Source organism: Danio rerio, chromosome 16 (genome assembly GCF_052040795.2).
Source record: "Danio rerio strain M-AB ecotype USA chromosome 16, GRCz13ab, whole genome shotgun sequence".
Lineage (NCBI taxonomy): Eukaryota > Metazoa > Chordata > Actinopteri > Cypriniformes > Danionidae > Danio > Danio rerio.
This window is the reverse complement of record NC_141036.1, coordinates 50,827,501-50,847,592: the sequence shown is the minus strand read 5'-3', so window position 1 is coordinate 50,847,592 and position 20,092 is coordinate 50,827,501. Positions and strand designations below refer to the sequence as shown.

At 43.7% G+C, this 20,092-nt stretch overlaps 1 protein-coding gene and 1 long non-coding RNA gene across 2 annotated transcripts; both read left to right on the top strand.

Annotated features, from left to right (window-relative positions):
- The first annotated feature begins 1,417 nt into the window (after positions 1–1,417).
- On the top strand, positions 1,418–9,362 carry si:rp71-77l1.1. The gene is made up of 2 exons (XM_087288288.1): positions 1,418–1,777; positions 9,110–9,362. Exons 1-2 carry the CDS (start codon positions 1,490–1,492, stop codon positions 9,254–9,256), a joined length of 435 nt encoding a protein of 144 aa, XP_087144414.1. The 5' UTR covers positions 1,418–1,489; the 3' UTR covers positions 9,257–9,362.
- Positions 9,363–18,106: 8,744 nt separating this feature from the next.
- Positions 18,107–18,703, top strand: LOC147833482 (uncharacterized). Its single transcript, XR_015512267.1, has 2 exons — positions 18,107–18,191; positions 18,628–18,703. It is a non-coding gene; the product is annotated as an uncharacterized LOC147833482 (long non-coding RNA).
- The last annotated feature ends 1,389 nt before the right edge of the window (positions 18,704–20,092 follow it).

Here is a 20,092-nt window from a genome sequence, read left to right as displayed (position 1 = left end):
CCTGAGTAATTTTTATTTTTAATTTCAGTGTTAAGACATATTATACTGTCTGGGTTACTTATGTAGTTGTACATATTTTATTTTTTTGTAATCACCGTTACAAAGAACTGAATATCTATGAAGAAGTTTGCACAGAATATATATTCAGATTTTGCAGGAAAGGACATTGTGATGTTTTAAAAAATAGTGTTGTAGTTTAGCTGTGCTCTTATTTATGTAAACATTTGAAGTTCTAAAGCAGCTGTGTCCTTGAAAAACACGTGATAGTGTCATTAGAAACTGAATTGGAAATGACCTTATTTTTATATTGTCAGTCGTGAACTGAGGTGGGCCGGTCGAAGGCTTGAAACTCCAGGGCTGAAAAGGACTCCCACTCTGGCCCTGATCGATAGATACTCAGAATTAAATGACTTGGACTCGAGACCAAAAAAAACCCCTGATCGGGACATCTCTAGTCATCACTCAACTAGCAGATGCATGCTACATCAGTGGTTCTCAAAGTGGGGGTCGGGACCCCCCGAGGGGTCGCGGGGCAATGAAGGGGGGTCGCCTGGTGATTTCCAAAAATCTATTTATTTTTATTAAACCATAAGAATTAACATATTTTATCTATAACTATACTGAAAATAAAAATAGTCGTTTATAGTTACTATATACTATATAGTTACTATAGTAGCTTATAGTTACTAGTTCTATTGGATTGCGACCCCTGGGGTAATTACATTATATTAAAGGCAGCAATAGCGTCAGATGCATTTTGATTTTATAACATCAGGTTATACTTTCTGGCACATTTAAAGCACTGACACAAATTTAATTGGTGTGTCTGCGTCATTGCATGCAAGGTTTCTGTATTTATAACCACCTCAGAGGATATTGGGGGTCGCGAGTCACTGGCTTTGTTATTTTGGGGGTCGCGGGCTGAAAAGTTTGGGAACCCCTGTGCTACATCACCGATTGTGATCCCTTCCCAATAATTATTTTAAACCTGGAAGATGGAATTAGCCAACAAAAGCTTAAAATTCTCAATTTATTTCCCACAATTAAAGCTAACAGCTGCTAAAGTTGTCTTAAATGATGTTCAACACAGACAAATCTGTTAAAATCTCAAAAACGTACTCCAGGGTGTACAAGACAAAAGGAGAAAGCATCCTCAAAACACATCGACATGATAGTCATTTTCCATGTTTGTTTAAACTGAGATTTATCTTGAGATTTTTTTAGGACAACATTATAGTTTTATGTTCAATCCACTCCAATGTCTTAGGTTACCTTAATAGATTTGTGTTAAAATTAATGAATTTAGTTGATCCCTCATTTTTTTACAGCGTGTGACAAGACCTGACAAGGTGTGCCCTGCAGTTACATGTTCTTGTCCCTCCTCCTCAAAGTATACTGGATCCCCCCACACACCTTCATTCATTGACCATCAGGACAGCAGAGTACAGCAGTGCATTCATCTCCATACAAAGAAAACAAAAGCAGAAGAATGGATCCCAGGCTGAATTCACCTGAGAAATCTCAATTTCCACCACCACATGTCTACCAGGACAATCCACCTGCATATCCTCCGTCCTATCCAGGCCAGTCGGTCCCGCAGGGCCCCTATGTTCAAGACCCACATCCAGGACAAGCGGTGGTCTCGGTGCAGCCTACAGTTTTCGTGACCGCTGCTCCACTGCAATCTCCACTGCCAGATTACCTGTGTTACTCCATCTTCAACTTGTTTTGCTGCTGTTTCCCTCTGGGCATCGCAGCGCTGATCTTTTCCGTCTCTGTAAGTTTTACTTCTTAATATTTAAAGTATTTATTATATTTCTTTAATCTTTGTGTAACCTAAATTCAAATAAACTGCACTTGATACTTGTACAACTTGTCCACAAAATTATTATTATTTTTTTAATTATAACATTTTAATCAAATACAAATATACATATGTAATAATCAAATAAATACATTGTAGAGTTTATAAAGTTTTAAAGTGTGTAGGGCTTTCTTATAGAGAGTCTCTGATACTACAAATACATAAGCATAATTCAGTCATCACCTTAAAGTTGGGTTTCTTATTAGTAAATTTACATTTATGAATGTAAAATGTTGTTAGCAAAATGATTAAATTAATTCAATAAAAACAATTTTCCTCTTGAATAGGGTACATGTCAAAAAGTACATTTTCCCACAACAATGACAGAGGTTTAGAACACTGTAAATTGTTAATAATATATTTTTGCACCTCACTCCATAAGTTGACTGAGTATGCGGCATGCCAAAATAAGTGTAATGCAGTCTCCTCATATTCATTACAAAAAATACAATTTATATCAATCCCACTTTTAAATGTTTTGCTGGATAAAATCTGTGGAGCACAAAATTGTTACATGATATAAAAACGCAAATGTCTCTAGACTTAGATTTAGATTTCAGAGTTTAGTATACAATATATGATTTAACAACTGAAAACAAAATGATTATAAAAATTATTATTTATAACATGTGAAAAGTTACTTTTATTATGAAATGCAGATGATAAAAGCAAAACAAATAACATTTCCATCATTCTATAGTCTGTAATTTGGACAAATAATGAATCATCAACAATTTGTGCTCTATATATACTTAATAAAATGTGTATGTTAATATTTATGTGTAAATTATTGCTATCAAGAACCATTTATGTGTTATTTTATGACTTTTACATCAGTTTGTCTTCACTATCTGGTCTCTAAAACCTTTTTGAATGAGGAGTGGGGGAGGGGGGGTCGGTTATCTTAAAAATCTTTACATCGTGAGTGATTTACTCCTCAGACGCTCAATGTTTGGCTAAACATTCTGCATTATTAAATATTTCAGTGGTTAATTTTTTCCTTTCTTGACATTCATGTTTGACATACAGCACTTCAATATTTTTTCAGTTTTCTCTTTGAATGTTGTTTGTGTCACAAATATGAAAACAATGCAAACTGGACAGGTTTATTCATGTAGTTTCCTGCAAAACTTCCAAAACATGTCATGTGGGTGATGGGTCCAGCTTGTTGGCCTTTGTGTGTGTGTGTACATAGTGTACTGTATATCACTGATTTCACAACACAAACATTTTAAGAGTTTTTTTCCACTTGTTTCTTTGATTGTTGGACTTTTTTCTTCAAAAAATATAGTTTTTAGAAAGCTTGATATCCAGTGTCTTAATATTTGTTCTCTTGTCTTAATCTGTAAGTTTCATTATTAACCGAAAAAGGGTGAGTCTTGTTTTAGGCTTCCAGTAAAAGAGCAGACGGGAGGGAGGGGGAGGGGCTGTGCAGTTGCTTACAAAGACTAAAAGAATTTATAGATCATTTTGAAAAAAGGTCTAAAGACGTATTTATTTATTATTTTCCTTATATAGTGCAGTACTAAATATAATTTGATTAAAGGGCACCTAATTTACCCATTTTTCCAGATTTAAGAGAAGTCTTTTGTATCTCCAGAATGCGTCTGTAAAGTTTTAGCTCAAAACACCTATTAGATTATTTATTATAGCTTTAGTTTCCACTACCAAGGGTACCCTTTTGGTGGGGGTGGTGTATGACAGCAAGTTTCAGTCGAATCATTCTCGCTCAAGAAAATGTCCACAATAAAGCCTTAACGGTCACTTACATATCATATGAGAAGCACTTCTCACAAAACAGACGCTTTTTTTACACATAAATACTTCTGTATAATGTTTGTTTACAGACAAACATTATACATTATCCCCCCCTCCCTGGACCCGTTTCAATTTGCTTATCGGCCCAACCGCTCGGCTGATGATGCCATCTCCACTGCACTTCACACAGCACTCACACATCTGGACAAAAAAGACTCCTGCGTCCGTATGCTGTTCATAGACTTCAGTTCAGCATTCAACACTATCATCCCCCAACAGCTCTCTCAAAAACTGCTCCAGCTGGGGCTAAACACCTCTCTGTGTAACTGGCTGCTGGATTTTCTCACTGGAAGACCACAAGCAGTACGGGCCGGCAGTAACACATCGAGCACCATCACTTTAAACACTGGGGCCCCTCAGGGATGTGTTCTGAGCCCTATCCTCTTCACCCTGCTCACTCATGACTGTGCACCATCACACAACTCCAATCTGTTCATCAAGTTTGCGGATGACACAACTGTGGTGGGTCTCATCAACAAAAACGATGAGGAAAACTACAGAAGTGAGGTGAGCCGTCTGGCCGAGTGGTGCAGAGACAACAATCTCTTTTTGAATGTGGAGAAGACGAAAGAGATTGTTGTTGACTTCAGGAAAGAGCACACTCTCCATGCTCCCCTGACCATCAACGGTGCGACTGTGGAGCGTGTGAGCAGCACCAAGTTCCTGGGTGTACACATCACTGAGGATCTCTCCTGGACCAAAAACTCCACTGCACTGGCCAAAAAATCACAGCAGCGTCTCTACTTCCTCCGCAAACTCAAAAGAGCAAGAGCACCAGCCCCAATCATGTACACCTTCTACAGAGGCACTATTGAGAGCATCCTGACCAGCTGCATCACTGTGTGGTTTGGAACCTGCAATGCATCCTGCAGGAAAACACTTCAACGCATAGTGAGAACAGCTGAGAAGATCATTGGTGTCTCTCTCCCCTCCCTTCAGGACATTTACAGCACACGTCTTACCCGTAAAGCCCTCTGCATAACAGCAGATGCCACCCACCCAATGCACAGCTTCTTCAGTCTGCTGCCATCAGGGAGGAGACTGCGCAGTCTCCAGGCCAGGACCAACAGACTGAAAGACAGCTTCATCCATCAGGCTGTCAGGAAGCTGAACTCTCTCCCAGCTCTGCTCCCCGCTCCCTCCCCACGCACCTCCTCCCCTCGCACCTCTGGACTCTGACACACACACACACACACACACACTCATCTGCACTGGTCACTTTATGCAGACACATATACTACCTCCCAATATGTCACTGTCACTTTATCACAATGATCATGTTTACAAGTTCTTTTGCACTATACTGTTTTTTATCTGCACAACTCTGGTTTACTTTGCACTCATTGCTATATGCCCTTAATGTCACTGTATTGTTTACAATTTTTTTATTACATATGTATATTTCTTAGACTACATTTATGTGCAATGTGTATATACTGTAAATTTTCTAAATTTTCTTTTTTTCTTAAACCCTACTATTTTTTATATATATATTTTATATTAATGTTAAGCACCTTGGGTCTGAGAGTAACGCAATTTCGATTCTCTGTATGTCTTGTACATGTGGCTGAATTGACAATAAAGCTGACTTTGACTTTGACTTTGACTTTGACTTTGTTACTAACTTTTCTATGAACATGATTTGATTATAACTGCAGATCAATGACAGTGCAAAATAGCCTACTGTAACGTCTGTAATTATATTAAATAAATAAATAAATGAACATACATGAACACATACAGCCCCTTACAGTCTCAGATATGTTACCAACTACAGAAGAACTACACACAGCAGTCATTTAGTGCTTATTTAGGTTAAAAAACCACAGGAAATATAGCCCACAGAATAGCCCACAGTCACCTCTCATCTGTGTCTGTAATCTTCAGCAGCACATGTAGCCCCTGTTAGAGAGTCATTCCATCATTCTGAGTTCACATTAGTCCAAAAGGTGAAGATAATAGTTATAAAATAGTTATAAGAAATAATGTGCTCCTATTTTTCTGGCTTCTCCTTTTTTAGGTGCTTTACTCTCGCGTTTGTATTTTTCTTTCTGAATGTGTCACTCTCGCGTTTGTCAGTAACGTTATCTGACAGGATCCGGTTTCAAAAGCACGTCAATAATCAAGTGCACGTTATTATCATCAGCTCAAGAAGTTTGTTATTTCAGATAGAGAAGCGCGGCGAGCGCAAGCAAGAAAGCGAAACCGCTCACACTTCAGACTGGCTCGTAAAAAACTACGGAGCACAGGGTAAATCTGCTCTTCTTTTTTCCTTTTTGGCTGTTCATCCGACCAAGATGACGACAAGGTTTGTTTGAGTCCAGGTCGACCATGGCTTGTTATTATACATATATATAATTCTGCTGTAATCTCCAGACTGTGTATTTCAAACATGGAGGGTTTTTGTTTTCATTCCGGCTCGTTGCGTAAGCGAATGAAGTTTCTCTGTAAACCAATAGCATTCAGCTGAGCGTCTAGCTCCGCCTTTTGGTATCCTTTCTCGTGTTTGGTACCCTTTCGAAAGGGTGCCGAAAAAGTGGTACGGTTCGGTACGGTATGCCTTTAGACAGTGGAAACGACCATAAAAGCGTACCAAACCAAACCGTACCGTACCACTCAGTGGAAACAGGCCATAAAAACTTTCCCAATGATTATTGGATGCATTTGTTGTGGAGTTGCAACAATGAGTCACACACAATGTTGTTACAAAGTTCATGCGCACACACACACACACATAGACAAAGAGCACGCGCATTTAACTTTGCACGTTTTTGCACGGCAAATGTGACAGGATACAGGTTAATATACACTGCTGTATGGATATCTGTTATGTTAATGTACAAAATAAACCTAATTTAACAACCACAAACCGGGATTGAAGCTTCTTCTTTTACAATTGTTCTGACACTGGCTGTGTTAATAAAGTAAAGCTGAAGTAAATCACTGTAATTTATTACACACATGCACTGTTTTACAAACAATTTAAACTTGTAAAACTCACTCTTGATCACATTTGATGACGATTGATGATCCTAGCAAGCTGAACAGACAGTTTATTCCCGGTTGCTTTGTGCACGTCCTGTTTTGTTGATATGATTATACGCGTTACTACAGAGACATGTTAATACACAGCTGTCAATCAGTTCGGTGGGCAGGGAAACCGCACTTCTACATCAAGTTGCGGTTGGCCTCGAAATGGGAGAGATTTGTATATTTTCTTTGCGTGAGAAAAATTTATCACCCCAATATGACTGTGGACACACTATACCTACACACAGTTCTGTCCAAACAGCTTACAAAAGATGATTTTCATCATAGGTGCTCTTTAAATAAAAAAGTACATGCTGGTCAGCTTTTCAATTAGCATGGCCAAACATCCCTATTTTTTTAGGGGAAAGACCTCATTTAATGATCTTGTATTATTTATATATATATATATATGTATGTATGTATGTTAGGCATGGGACAATAACCATTTTCAAGTTATACCGTGCTTTGGAAGAGTCAGGGTTTTAAAACCACCCAATTTTTCTCTTAAACTGTTCCTAATGGCATATGTAAGTTTTTGGGGGTTTTTTTATATTTTGTTTTGACAACAGTATCTTCAGCAGAAAAAAATATCCAAAGAAGTTTAAAGATTTTAAACTGTAAAGAAATCTGTGGTTTGAATATATTTATGTGTATATATATATATACTGTATATATCCTCTGTGTTTCTTCCGGGTGCTTCGGTTTCCCCCACAAGTCCAAAAACGTGGTATAGATGAATTGGGTAAGCTAAATTGTCTGTAGTGTATGTGTGAGATATTTATTTATTTTTATATTTATTTTTTGTCTGTTATTTAATTTTGTTTTCCTATAAATTCTTCATTAGTGAGTGTTACACATAACAGTAGCCTAATCAATGGCGTGCAATCAATTAATTTATTTTTAAGAACAAAAAAATTCCATCAAATAATTTTTGCATCTGATATATGTGTTGATATACACTACCGGTCAAAAGTTTGGGCTCAGTAGGATTTTTAACTGTTTTAAAATAAGTTTATCCTGCTCACCAATGCTGCATTTATTTAATCAAAAATACAGTAAAAATTGTAAAACAGTGAAATGTTATTGCACTATAAAATAACTGTTCAAAAGTAGTTTATCATTTAATTGAATCATTTATTCCAGTGATTTTAATGATGAATTTTCAGCTTCATTACTTCAGTCTTCAGAGTCACATGATCCTTCAGAAATCACTCTAATACATAGTATTATTATTATTAATAGTATTATTAATGACAATAGTAATAAAAGCAAAAACTACTGGAGTAATCATTTTATTTTAAACTACATGTAAAAAGTAATAAATAAATATTTAATAAATACAAATTTAACAATTTTACATATTTATTTTTCACATTTAATAAACGCCACCTTGATGAACAGAATAATTTTCTTTAAAAAAAAACATTAAAAAAACTGACCGCAAACTTTTGACCGGTAGTGTATGTAGGGTATGTGAGGTCTGGGTTTAGTGGTAGGGGGAGGATGGAAAATATAAATAGCAAAAATATTTAATATGGGAAGTCCCAATAGATAGTTGTGTATGTGTGTGTACAGTGTTAAAGCTAATGCAAACAATAGTTGTTATGCACCTGTTGTGCTTTCAATATTGCAGCCTCAATTAGTCTGATGAAAGGATTCATTATAAAGCAAACTACAAACAAGTTTGGCAGGTGTGCGCTCAGATCAGTTTAATGAAAGATTTCTACAGCCTTGGGGGTTTTATAGTCTGTGACAAGAATATTAGCATAGATAATACTGTCATTAATACAATACATAAAATGCTTAGACATGTTGTTGTGACTTGACTATTCAATAAAAACAACACATATGTTCTTTGCTTGTTTGTATAGTGCAGGGGTCACCAATCTCGGTCCTGGAGGGCCGGTGTCCCTGCAGGGTTTAGCTCCAACTTGCCTCAACACACCTGCCTGGATGTGTCAAGTATACCGAGTAAGACCTTGATTAGCTTGTTCAGGTGTGTTTGATTAGGGTTGGAGCTAAAATCTGCAGGACACCAACCACCGGCCACAGGACACCGAAGTTTGGTGACCACTGGTATAGTGTAAAAAGTTTAATCACAATTTAAAACACAAATTAAGAATTTTTTGAGTAAATCTGAAAGCTCTCTCCTTTACTAAATGCAATATGACGAACTGCCATTGGGCTAGTTTGGTTAAGAAAACCTGGCAACCCTGCCAGCAGAATACAGGGAGTGAACAGAGACACAAAAACAAAAACACATTTGCTCTCTCATTTGAAAAGTTCTTCACATGATACTGAATCAAAATAAATAAAACACTGAGAATGAAACAGAAGTGGTTAACGGTATTAATGGGTTAATGGTTAATGGTTAATATTTTACTATTGTTTTTACAGACTCGGAATGCCAATTTCGCAGGACATCGTGAATTGGCGGAGAAGAACTCCAAAACGGCGCGAACCCTGAACCACGTTGGTGTTGGTCTCGGCATCGTTTTTATTATAATGGTGATTGTCATACAGGTTGTGCTTGAGTCACGTTAAAATGCATGTGAAATGTATACATATCCATAAATATGCTGCTGTCATTGTTGGGTGCAAAAGCAGTACTGGCATGTTGCCTTTATCATGAATAAAACATTTATTTTTATTAGGCTACTGAATTGTTTTAAATTACACACACACACACACACACACACACACATAGATAGAGGGATAAAGTTTTAACACAAAAGCTGTAAAATCACTTTATTTTTTCATATATCTTACTTTGATTATATACAGCTCCTCCGCTAACATGAAAACGACTGTCATACTTCCTAGTTCCTCTGAAAGGGCCGCTGTCAAGAGGCTCGAAGAAGATTGGTCAGCTAACATAATGTGCTGTCATTCGCTGATCAGGAAAAGAACATGTCACCAGGAAAAGCGTCACGCCCCTTCCTCCCGTTGCAAGGCGAGAGAGAAGTTTGAGCTCAGGTAGATCTCGAGAACTCCCCTGCTGTAGTAGCTAATGAACTGATTGCTCTTAAGAGATAACTACTTACTTGGAGCATGTCTATGGTACCGATCTGGATTAGTCAATTAACTTAAGTTGCATGTTTTTGGACAGTGGGAGGATACAGGGGAATCTGGGGAAAACCCACGTGAGCACGGGGAGAAAGTGCAAACTCCGCACAGAAACGTCTGCTGGTTTGGTAAAGCCTTGAACCAGAAAAGTTCTTGCTGTGTCACCCATCTATGAAGTAGGAGGAATAGGGGTGGAAGAGGGGGATTCTTCAAAACAAAGATGGCGGTGGTATGTAACCCAGGGTATTTGTAGTAGATTAGGAGTCATCTGATTGGTGCATTGAGAATTGGATAATGCGAATCTAGCCGCTAGCAATCATAAGCAAGTGATCCTCTCGAAATTAGTTTATAAATAAACTTCACTTTAAAAAGTAAGTAGCGAGTCGCAGGTAACGAAGTATTAATCATTTCTCCCAAAGAAAAGCCCGTCTAAGCAAAATGCTAGGTGTCTGTAGCTCCGCCTCTTTGCCCTTGTTTGGTATCCCGTCAGTGCATTGATACATGAACAAAATGGCGACGGTTGGTCACTCCTATACTTATATGCTTTTTTGTGGTTTTCTGAAACCTATGGGTGACCTACGATACGATACTATATTATGTCCATATCTTTTATAGTCTATAATCAGGACTCGAATTGACGAACTACCGGTTTGTAAACATTCAGGTTGCAGAAAAAAAACGGGAGCGCTAGCATTTACAGCAAGGGAATGGCATCTGATGCGGTACAGTTTGTTGTTGTCTTATAAATAAGATATATTGATTACATGGCAAGGCAGTAGGTAGTGCTGACGCCTCACAGCAAGAAGGTCGCTGGTTCGAGCCTCGGCTGGGTCAGTTGGGGTTTCTGTGTGGAGTTTGCATGTTTTCCCTGCATTTACCTGGGTTTCCTCCAGGTGCTCCGGTTTTCCCCACAGTCCAAAGACATCCGGTATAGGTGAATTGGGTAGGCTAAATTCGCCATAATGTATGAGTGTGTATGGATGTTTCCCAGAGATTGCTTGCAGCTGGAAGGGCATCAGCTGCGTAAAACATATGCTGGATAAGTTGGCGGTTCATTCCACTGTGGCGACGCCGGATTAATAAAGTGACTAAGCCGAAAAGAAAATTAATGAATGAATAAATTATTACATATTAAATATATTATTTACATATAACAGCTTGTCACCCAGTGATAAGCACAGTTATTCTGCAAAATTAACGATAAAGTGAGCGGCGTTCATCTGACAGGTCCATTTGCAATAGCACCCTCTTATTGGATATTGAATAAGATGAAATAGCGAAGCATCCAGTGGCCCAAAATATACAACTATGTCATTGAAACTCCCAAGTATTTTTACAAAAGAAAAGTTAAAGGCCGACAAGTCTTTGGGTGCCAATTATGTTGTTCTGTGTGGTCATGTGCAAGAAATAATGTTCCATGATTACCAGATTCAAAACTATGTAGAGCTAAAAATCGGGGTTCTGCCAAGCCAAAGACAAGGAAAGGAGACGGAGCCATACAAGGCCTGGGTAATCATCAACAAGCAAAACAACTGCATTCTGACAGCAAACTGCACCTGTACGGCAGGGTATGTGGACTTACATTTTTACATTTGATTCTTAGTATTCTATGGCTGCGTCCGAAACTGCATACTTCCATACTATATAGTACGCTAAAATCAGTATGCGAGCCGAGTAGTATGTCCGAATTCATAGAATTCGAAAATCAGTAGGCGAGAAGTACCCGGATGACTTACTACTTCCGGCGAGATTCTGAAGTGCGCATCCCATGCACGCTGCGCTATCCCATAATGCCCCGTGAGAAAATTCATGAATGGAAGTGAGGCGACGCAACTGACGCAGGTAGGTCACGTGACCATGATAAAATGGCGGCTGTAGTACGTCCGAATTCCATTCATACTTTTCACATTCATACTGTATAGAACGTACTTTTCTGACGGCCGAGTAGTACGTTTAAATTCAAATGCAGTACCTACTGAGTAGTAGGCGGTTTCGGACGCAGCCAGTGTCCGCAGTTTAATTCACCATATTTAACTGTACTTGCTGAAAATCATTGCTGCAATCAAAAATGAGTAATGTGTATGATTCAGCATATATAGTGTGAACTTACCTGATGTGAAATGAGAACGTTCGGGGTTACTAAAGTAACCCTTCGTTCCCCGAGGAGGGGAACGGAAGCACTATAAGTGGATTTGATTGTAAAATCCACGCATTGGGAGGTTCGGTTCAGAAGCTACTCGTCTGAAAGAGTATTGAACGGGCCAATTAAGAATGAATTGGCAGCGCAAGCCTGCGCAGGTGAGCGGCATAAGCAATCAACTGAGTATATAAGCTCACCTGGCGCAGCAGACGCTATCCTTTTTAAGCTGAAGAGACTTTCAACAGCTAAGGGACAGTCATTATGGCGACGGAGTATAGTGCTTCCGTTCCCCTCCTCGGGGAACGAAGGGTTACTTTAGTAACCTCGAACGTTCCCCTTCGGGGGGAACTTCAGCACTATAAGTGGATTTGATTGTAAAATCCACGCATTGGGAGCCCATTGAAAGCGCCACAATGACTGCACCTTACCAACACCCCCGATGAGGAGATAGTCAAGCAAGCGTGACGCACCCACATCATGGGGGGCGCGGTCCTCCAACGTGTCCCTGGCCCTAATTTATCCTACTTCAACAGAAGTTTTACGGATTTATATATATTTTTTGGGAAGTCGTGAGCATCTAGATAATTCTAGGAAAATACGACAGTACGTTGGGAAGCGTGCAATCCCGATAGGGAGGACGCTGCGGAGGCCATCCGTTACCCAAGGGGGGATAGATGGCAGAATTTACATATGGACTAGCCCTAAAAGGGGGAGTACGCATAGCAAAAGAGTGGTTAGCGGGGAGGGAAGACACGGGTCCGCCCAGGGGGGGGGGGACTTAACCGTGGCTGAATAAGCATATGGGATCGCCTAGTGGGGACCACGCATAGCAGGCACCTTTACCCAAAACGCGGGCTGACCAGCGGGCAGACCTACAACGTAGTGGGCCAGCAAGTGACTCCTCCGCTGAGTCAGTGCTGGGGGCCACGGAGGAATCTGCAGGGCTCACCTGACGGGGAACTTTACTGACAGATAAAAAGGCGCACGTATCTCCGTGTTAGGGAAAATGGCGCAGCAAGCGTGTTTCAACACCCTACCGAATTGTTTCCTCAATCACCAAGGGTTACCTAATACCCTTGAGGAAACCGGCTCCACTCGCAGATTGTAAAACCTTGCAAATGTGTTGGGTGTCACCCAGCCCGCAGCTCTACAGATGTCTGTTAGAGGGGCGCCGCGTGCGCGCGCTCGAGAGGATGCGAAGCTCCGAGTGGAGTGCGCACGCGCTCTCGGGGGACGCGGCTCATCTCGGCTCTGATAGTGAAAGAAAGGCATCCACAATCTAGTGGGAACTTATTTCGGTACGGTACTTCCCTGCTGCCGACCGCTATAACAGACGAAGAGCTGCTCAGATGATCTAAACTCTGAGTGCGGTCCGGATAATACGCAAAACGCGAACTGGACAATAAATAAGGGCTGGGTCTGCCTCCTCCGAGGGCAGCGCTTGCAGGCTGACTACCTCGTATTAAAACGGAGTGGTAGGAACCTTGGGCACATATCGCGGGCGGGGTCTCATACGTGAGAGAAGCCAGCCCAATTACAGGCACGAGTCACTGACCGAAAAATGCCTCCGGGTCCCCGACCCTCTAATCGATATCAACGCGACCAGCAGAGCTGTCTTCAGGGACAGAAATATACTGAGTCGAGGATCGAAGGGATCTGACGCGGCTTGTGTAGCGAGGGCGAGATCCTAAGAGGGCATGAGAGGGGGCGGGGTGGATTAATTCGCTTAACGCCCCTGAGGAACCGGATGATGAGGTTATGCGTTCCCACGGTGCTGCCAGCCACCGCGTTATGAGAGCGGAGATGGCAGCCACGTAACCTTGAGTGTGGAGGCCGACAGCCTGCTCTCCAACTTCTCTCGGCGTAAAGAAAGCACAACGCTGATCTGGCAAATTACGGGGGTCTTCTCAGCGAGAGACACACCATTCAGTGAATAGACTCCACGTCAGGGCATAGGCGCGCTCGGGGAGGGGGCTCTAGCCCGAGTGACGGTATTAGCCACCGCAATCGGAGGTTACCTAAGTCTTCCTCGCGTCTAAAAATCTCTTCAAAGATCGGCGAGGGTGCCAGGTGGTGCCCTGTCCCTGAGAGAGTAGGTGCTCTCTCGAAGGGACTGCCAGGGGAGGGCTATCGCGAGGGAGAGCTCTGACATCCAGGTCCGGTTGAGCCAGAGGGGCGCAACCAGCAACCTGTTTCTCGTCCTCCCTGACCTTGCACAGTAACTGCGCGAGCAGGCTCACTGGGGGAAACGCGTATTTGCGCGTGCCCCGAGGCCACGGTTGAGCTTGCCTGAATATGAATGGCGTGCAGCGATTTCAGCCGCGGATGACTCCAGAGGAGCAGACGGCGGGCGAGCTGTGACATGCGGCGAGAGCGCATACCCCCTATACGGCTGATATACGCCACCGCCGCCGTACTGTCCGTCCTGACCAGCACGTGTTGCCGCTCCAGCACCGGAAAAAAACGGTGGAGAGCGAGGAACACTGCCAACAGCTCCAGGCGATATGCCAATGCAACTGGGTACCTTTCCACAGGTCCGCAGCCGCATGCCCGCAACGCACAGCCCCCCAGCCCGTGTTGGAAGTGTCTGCTGAAACGACAACAAGACTGGACGCCTGTTCTAGAGACACCCAGGCCTGTAGGAACGAGGGGTCGCTCCAAGGGCTGAGGGCGCGGCGACACAGCGCAGTAACAGAGACTCGGTGTGCGCGCGCGTGCCATGCGCGTCTGGGGACTCGATCGTGAAGCCAGTGCTGAAGTGGTCTCATATAGAATAATCCGAGCGGCATGAAGCGGCTGCGGATGCCATATGCCCCAGGAGCCTCTGAAATAGTTTCAGTGGGACCACTATTTTACTGTCGAGCTCTCTCAGACAGTACAGCATCAGCTGAGCGCGCTCTCCGGAGAGGCGCGCTGCCATGGTGACCGAGTCCAGCTCCAGCCTGAGAGAAGAGATCCTCTGCACGGGGGCGAGTTTGCTCTTTTCTTGGTTGACCTGAAACCCCCACAGGTGGAAGTGCCAGAGCACTTTGTCTCTGTGCATAATCAACTGCTCCGAGAGAGGGCAAAAATCAGCCAGTCGTAAAGAAATTGAGTATGCAGATGCCCGCGAGCCGAAGGGGCGCTGAGGCACCCTCCGCGGGCTTGGTGAGGACCCGCGGAGACAGAGAGAGCCCGAAGGGGAGGGCTTTGTATTGCCAAGCTCGACCTTCAAACGCAAACCGCAGAAACTGTCGGTGGCGAGGAAGAGTGGAGACATGGAAATACGCGTCCATCAGGTCTAATGCTGCAGACCCAGAGGACGAACGCACCGGAGGATGCGCTTCTGCGTGAGCATTCTGAACGGCAGCTTGTGCAGGCAGCGGTTCAAAACGCGCAGATCTAGGATTGGCCGTGACCCACCACTCTTTTTGGGCACGATGAAGCGTGGGCTGTAAACCCGCTCTCCATCTCGGCTGGAGGGAGCGGCTCGATTGCATCCTTCGCCAGGAGGACAGCAATCTCCTCTCGCAAGACAGGGGCGGACAGGGGGCTGACCCTGGTGAATACACACCCGTGACTTGGGGGGCCGTTTCGCGAACTGAATCGCATAGCCGAGTCTGATTGTGCGTATGAGCCACCGCGAAGAGCTGGCCCGCGCTAACCAGGCAGGCAGAGCTCTCGCTAATGGACTCATCGCTACAATCGCTGACGTACCAGCAGTGGGGCAGCGCGGAGTGGGTGTGCTGATCCGGGAAGCTCGCGGGTCCCACGGAAAAGCTGGAGGTGAGATTTGCTCTCACTCCAAACCCGAGCTCCGGAGGGGAGGCTCGAGGGGTGGGAGAAAGGAGACCGTCCTCCCAGCGCTCGTGAGCCACTGGCGAAACGCACCGAATCTGCAAGCTAGAAAGCATAGCGTCCCAGACTGGCAGATTTCGGGCTGTCACATCTGGGGAAGTGAAAAGTGCCCTTTCATAATGTTTTCATGGCAGTAAAAAGTGCCGTTGGAAATGGGGCCCCGCCCTCCATCGGGGAAAGAGCAAGTTCCCTTTTCTCCAGATGGCCTGTCCCAGGGGCGCTTCGTGGTCCGTTGCCGGACTTAGCGGCGTTCTGGGCAGGGGGGCTGCCTGCTTCCGAGGTGCCCGACGCGCTCGCTTCGCCGGAGGCGTGTGCGGGGGCGGAGCAGCTCTCGTAGGCGGGCGCCTTCGGCGAGGAGCAGGTATGAATGGCACGGCGGGCGGAGCGGGCTACGGACCGCCGATAAGACATCACCCACCAACTGCTCTCTCACCGCCTTGAATTCCTGGGTGAATTCACAGACAGTGTCGCCGAACCTGGCTGGGGATATGGGGAAGTCAAGAAAGCGGACTTTGTCGACTTTGCGCATATCAGCCAGGGGTGGCGCTCCTGGACCACTAATGTGGACATCGTCCTCCCCAACGCACACGCAGCGGACTCAGTAGTCCGAAGAGCTAAGTCGGCGGCGGTGCGAAGCTCGTAAGCCTGGGTTGGACCCACCCTCGTGCTGCTCGGCCAGCGCCTGCGCTTGGTAGCGCTGGTAGGTGGCTATCGCATGCAAGGCGGAAGCAGCCTGGCCCGCAGCTATGTAAGCTCTAGCTCCGAGGGAGGTAGATAACTTACAGGCTTTGGATGGGAGACGAGGCGGACCCCGCCAAGAAGAGGCGCCGCGCGGATTTACCGCCATCGCGCACTCAACCTGAGGAATCGCCACATACCCCCTGGCTGTTTCACCGTCAAGAGTGGTTAGGGTGGAGGAACACGCAGCAGAGCAGAAAAAAGTGCTTTACAAGACCGCGTGAGCCTACTGTGCACCTCCGGGAAGAAGGGAACGCCCCTCTAGTCGGTCCGGCCGCGGAGCTGGGGGATAAACCATCTCCAACCCACGGCCGAAGCAGCCCGGGAAAGCACGGCTAAGATGTCCGTTTCAGGATCCGTAGTGACATCGCTCACCAGCCCGAAGGGGGCGAGCGGGTCTGGATCATCATTGGACAATGAAAGCCCACCCTCCGATGCCGCGGTGGACATCTGGTCTCCGGTGTCATCGGGCGTAAGGGCTACCATCTGTTAGACGGATCGCTTCCCCCGCCCGAAGCTTGGATGGAGCGCTTAGAGGAGCGGGAGGTCCGCGGGCCCGTGGGCGACGGATTATCTCTCGCTGAAACCCTCAGATCTGCCCGAGTGCCCGCTGCAGAGCAGGGGACAACTGGGGTGGTTCGCCCTTTTGCAAAGGCTAACCGCGATCTTGCGCAACAGTCATGGCATCGCAATGACGACATGAACTGCCCGCGAGCAGCGCATTAACATGCTGGACCCCCAGACATGTAACACAGTGCCCGCGCCCATCATCCGAGGACAGGAAACCACCGCATCCAGAAACGCACAGTCGGAGCGCCGTCCTGATAAGGACGTGCTGCACGACTGTGTTGCTCTTTCTGTGAAGTTTGCAACTTTATACGCACCGCTCTGGAGGACCGGACCCAAAGAACGCCAGGCAAGGGAGAAACCCAGCTCGACCGTCTGCCACTGCGTGTACACACTCTGGACCGGGAGAATGCTCTCGTTCGCTCAGAATCGCTGGTCACAGCAGGAGGAACCCTCATCGACTCGATCAGAAAGTCTCTGAAGCGAAAAGGATAGCTTCTGCTGCGCCAGGTGAGCTTATATACTCAGTTGATTGCTTATGCCGCTCACCTGCGCAGGCTTGCGCTGCCAATTCATTCTTAATTGGCCCGTTCAATACTCTTTCAGACGAGTAGCTTCTGAACCGAACCTCCCAATGCGTGGATTTTACAATCAAATCCACTTATAGTGCTGAAGTTCCCCCCGAAGGGGAACTGCAAAGCTGAGCAATTTTAATTAGGTCCTCATTCCATTCAGCTCTTCTGATGGCTGTTAGCCAAAGATGTCTGGGTTGGCATTAAAAGGAGTGTGGTAAAATTGAAGTTTTCGATTTTTGGACTTTTATTTGGCATCCTACTGCACAGCACGATAGTTCGCTATTGCTACCGGTGTTAAAAAGGCCATTATAATCTTGAATGTGTATAATCTGCTCATCGCAATTCTCTCCCCCTTTTACCGAGACTGAGTGAAAGGCAAGCAGCCAATCAGCATTCGCTGAGAGACACACAGCCAGCCTATCGGCTTCGCCGAGCTACGTGCAAAAAAACAAACGGCCCACTGTGCTCGGCAGATGTGAAACTGAGTTTAACTGATCGCAAACAAAGCTTTCTGTGCCGTTGAATAAGATAAACTCCTGTGTGTGCGTATATGAAAGTAAGTGTGTTTTCTGACTTTGTGATATTATTGTGACTGCTGTAGGGTTAACTTTTTGATGTTCATGTAGCGGTTTTCTTCGCTTTCACTTTGCGGTCAGCTGTTTGGTCGACGTTAGAATGTATGTTTCTGCTTACTTATAAGTTTTCCGTCTTCATGTTATTTATGTGTATTTACTTGTATTTGCATTTAGAAGTGGTTGTTTAAAAGTATTTGTGCCGTTATAATTAACCTAGTTGGAATAGTCAATAATAGTCATGCATGCTGAACATGCCCAGGCATATCCCAGTGAGCACTATGTGTTCTGTATAGATGCCTTATGGATATACTCATTTGTTTATGCCCCAGCCATCTGTTTCTTATATCTATTTATATGTATATTGTGATTAATTTTTCTCATGTATATTTACTTTTCTTTTTTATTTCTGTTTTATAGAAAGACCACACATACACACTTAATCAATAACCTTTGCATACTGAGTGGTGGTGACAATAAACGGGTTACTCCCATACCCAAACCATCTTTAACGTCTCTGACCGGACACCCTGTGGTGGGTTTCAAATTAACTGGCAACATAACTAAATGAGACTGTGCTACTGAAGTGCACTCATTTTTACAACCGGTATGCGCGATTGAACCCGTGTGACATAGGTTGGTAATTCCCCCATAAATATATATATATATATATATATATATATATATATATATATATATATATATATATATATATATATATATATATATATATATAATTTATATATAATACCGTCAACATAAAACCTGCTTCAGCTTGAAGCAGAAAGTGCGTGTCATGCTGGTAGACAAGGAATGTTATCTTTTATCAGTTTTATTTAAAACAATGCTAAAGTGAGGACGTGGGAGAGTGGTGTTAGAGCTGTTAGCGATCTTCTTCAACAGCTTGCTATGTCAACATTTTATGTTAGGGATCTCACTGAGAGATCTTGTCTGTAGTTCGGGGACACACAGTTCATCAGGTAAATGGTGATCTTCTAGTAAACACCATGTAAGAGTAAACAGTGTGAAGGATCCGAAGGCACATGAGGAACATCTATGAAAAAAAGAGGAAAAGGCCAAAGGTGAGGGCAACCATCTGACTTCAATACCAGCTGATAACTGAGGGGATAAGGTGAGCTTTTATAGTGTCCTTTGATGAAGGGGAACAGGTGCAGGTGATTAGAATGCCTGTGAGGGTTCGCGGGATTGGATGGAGGTGGTTTTTGAAGGACAGCGTTGATTAGGTGAGCAGGAATGAGCTGGGGATGTGACAGCGCAAGTATGTCTGCGGTCTGGAGGTATTATAAAGTTGATGACGACAATATTGCCATAGCAAACTGTGATATGTAAACCTGGGATTGCCCAAGTCGAGGTGTTATTTGTTTTTATATTAGATTTTTGCTATATTTACCAAAAAAAAAGTCCAAAAGTGAAGAATTTCAGTTATTTATAGTTTATTGTTCAAGCTTCCTCACAGTAGTGCTCTGTTTGTTAACAGAGATGTTGAATATTAAAATAAGGTGAATTAAATAAAAAATAAGGAACATCCTGGATCTGTTTCCTCGCCCTTCTTTATTTTTTGATTATGTTTTATACAAGTATCGAATCTGGTTTTGGTATCGATACTCAAAATCAAATGACTCTTACTTAAGGCCAAAAAACCCTGATCGGTACATATAGTCATCACTCCACTAGCAGGTGCTTGCTACATTACTGATTTTGATCCCTTTCCAATAATTATTTTTAACCCGGAAGATGGAATTAGCCGACAAAAGCTCCAAAGTCTTGTGCTCAACACACACAAATCTGTTAAAACTTTTAAAAAGTTTTTCAGGGTGTCAAAGACAAAAGGAGAAAACATCCTCAAAACACATCAACATGATGA

Excerpts from the sequence above, each read along its gene's own strand:
- si:rp71-77l1.1 (XM_087288288.1), top strand. The coding sequence starts at position 1,490 with ATGGATCCCAGGCTGAATTCACCTGAGAAATCTCAATTTCCACCACCA. Across the intron at positions 1,778-9,109 it reads CGCTGATCTTTTCCGTCTCT|ACTCGGAATGCCAATTTCGC; the intron begins GTAAGTTTTACT and ends TTGTTTTTACAG.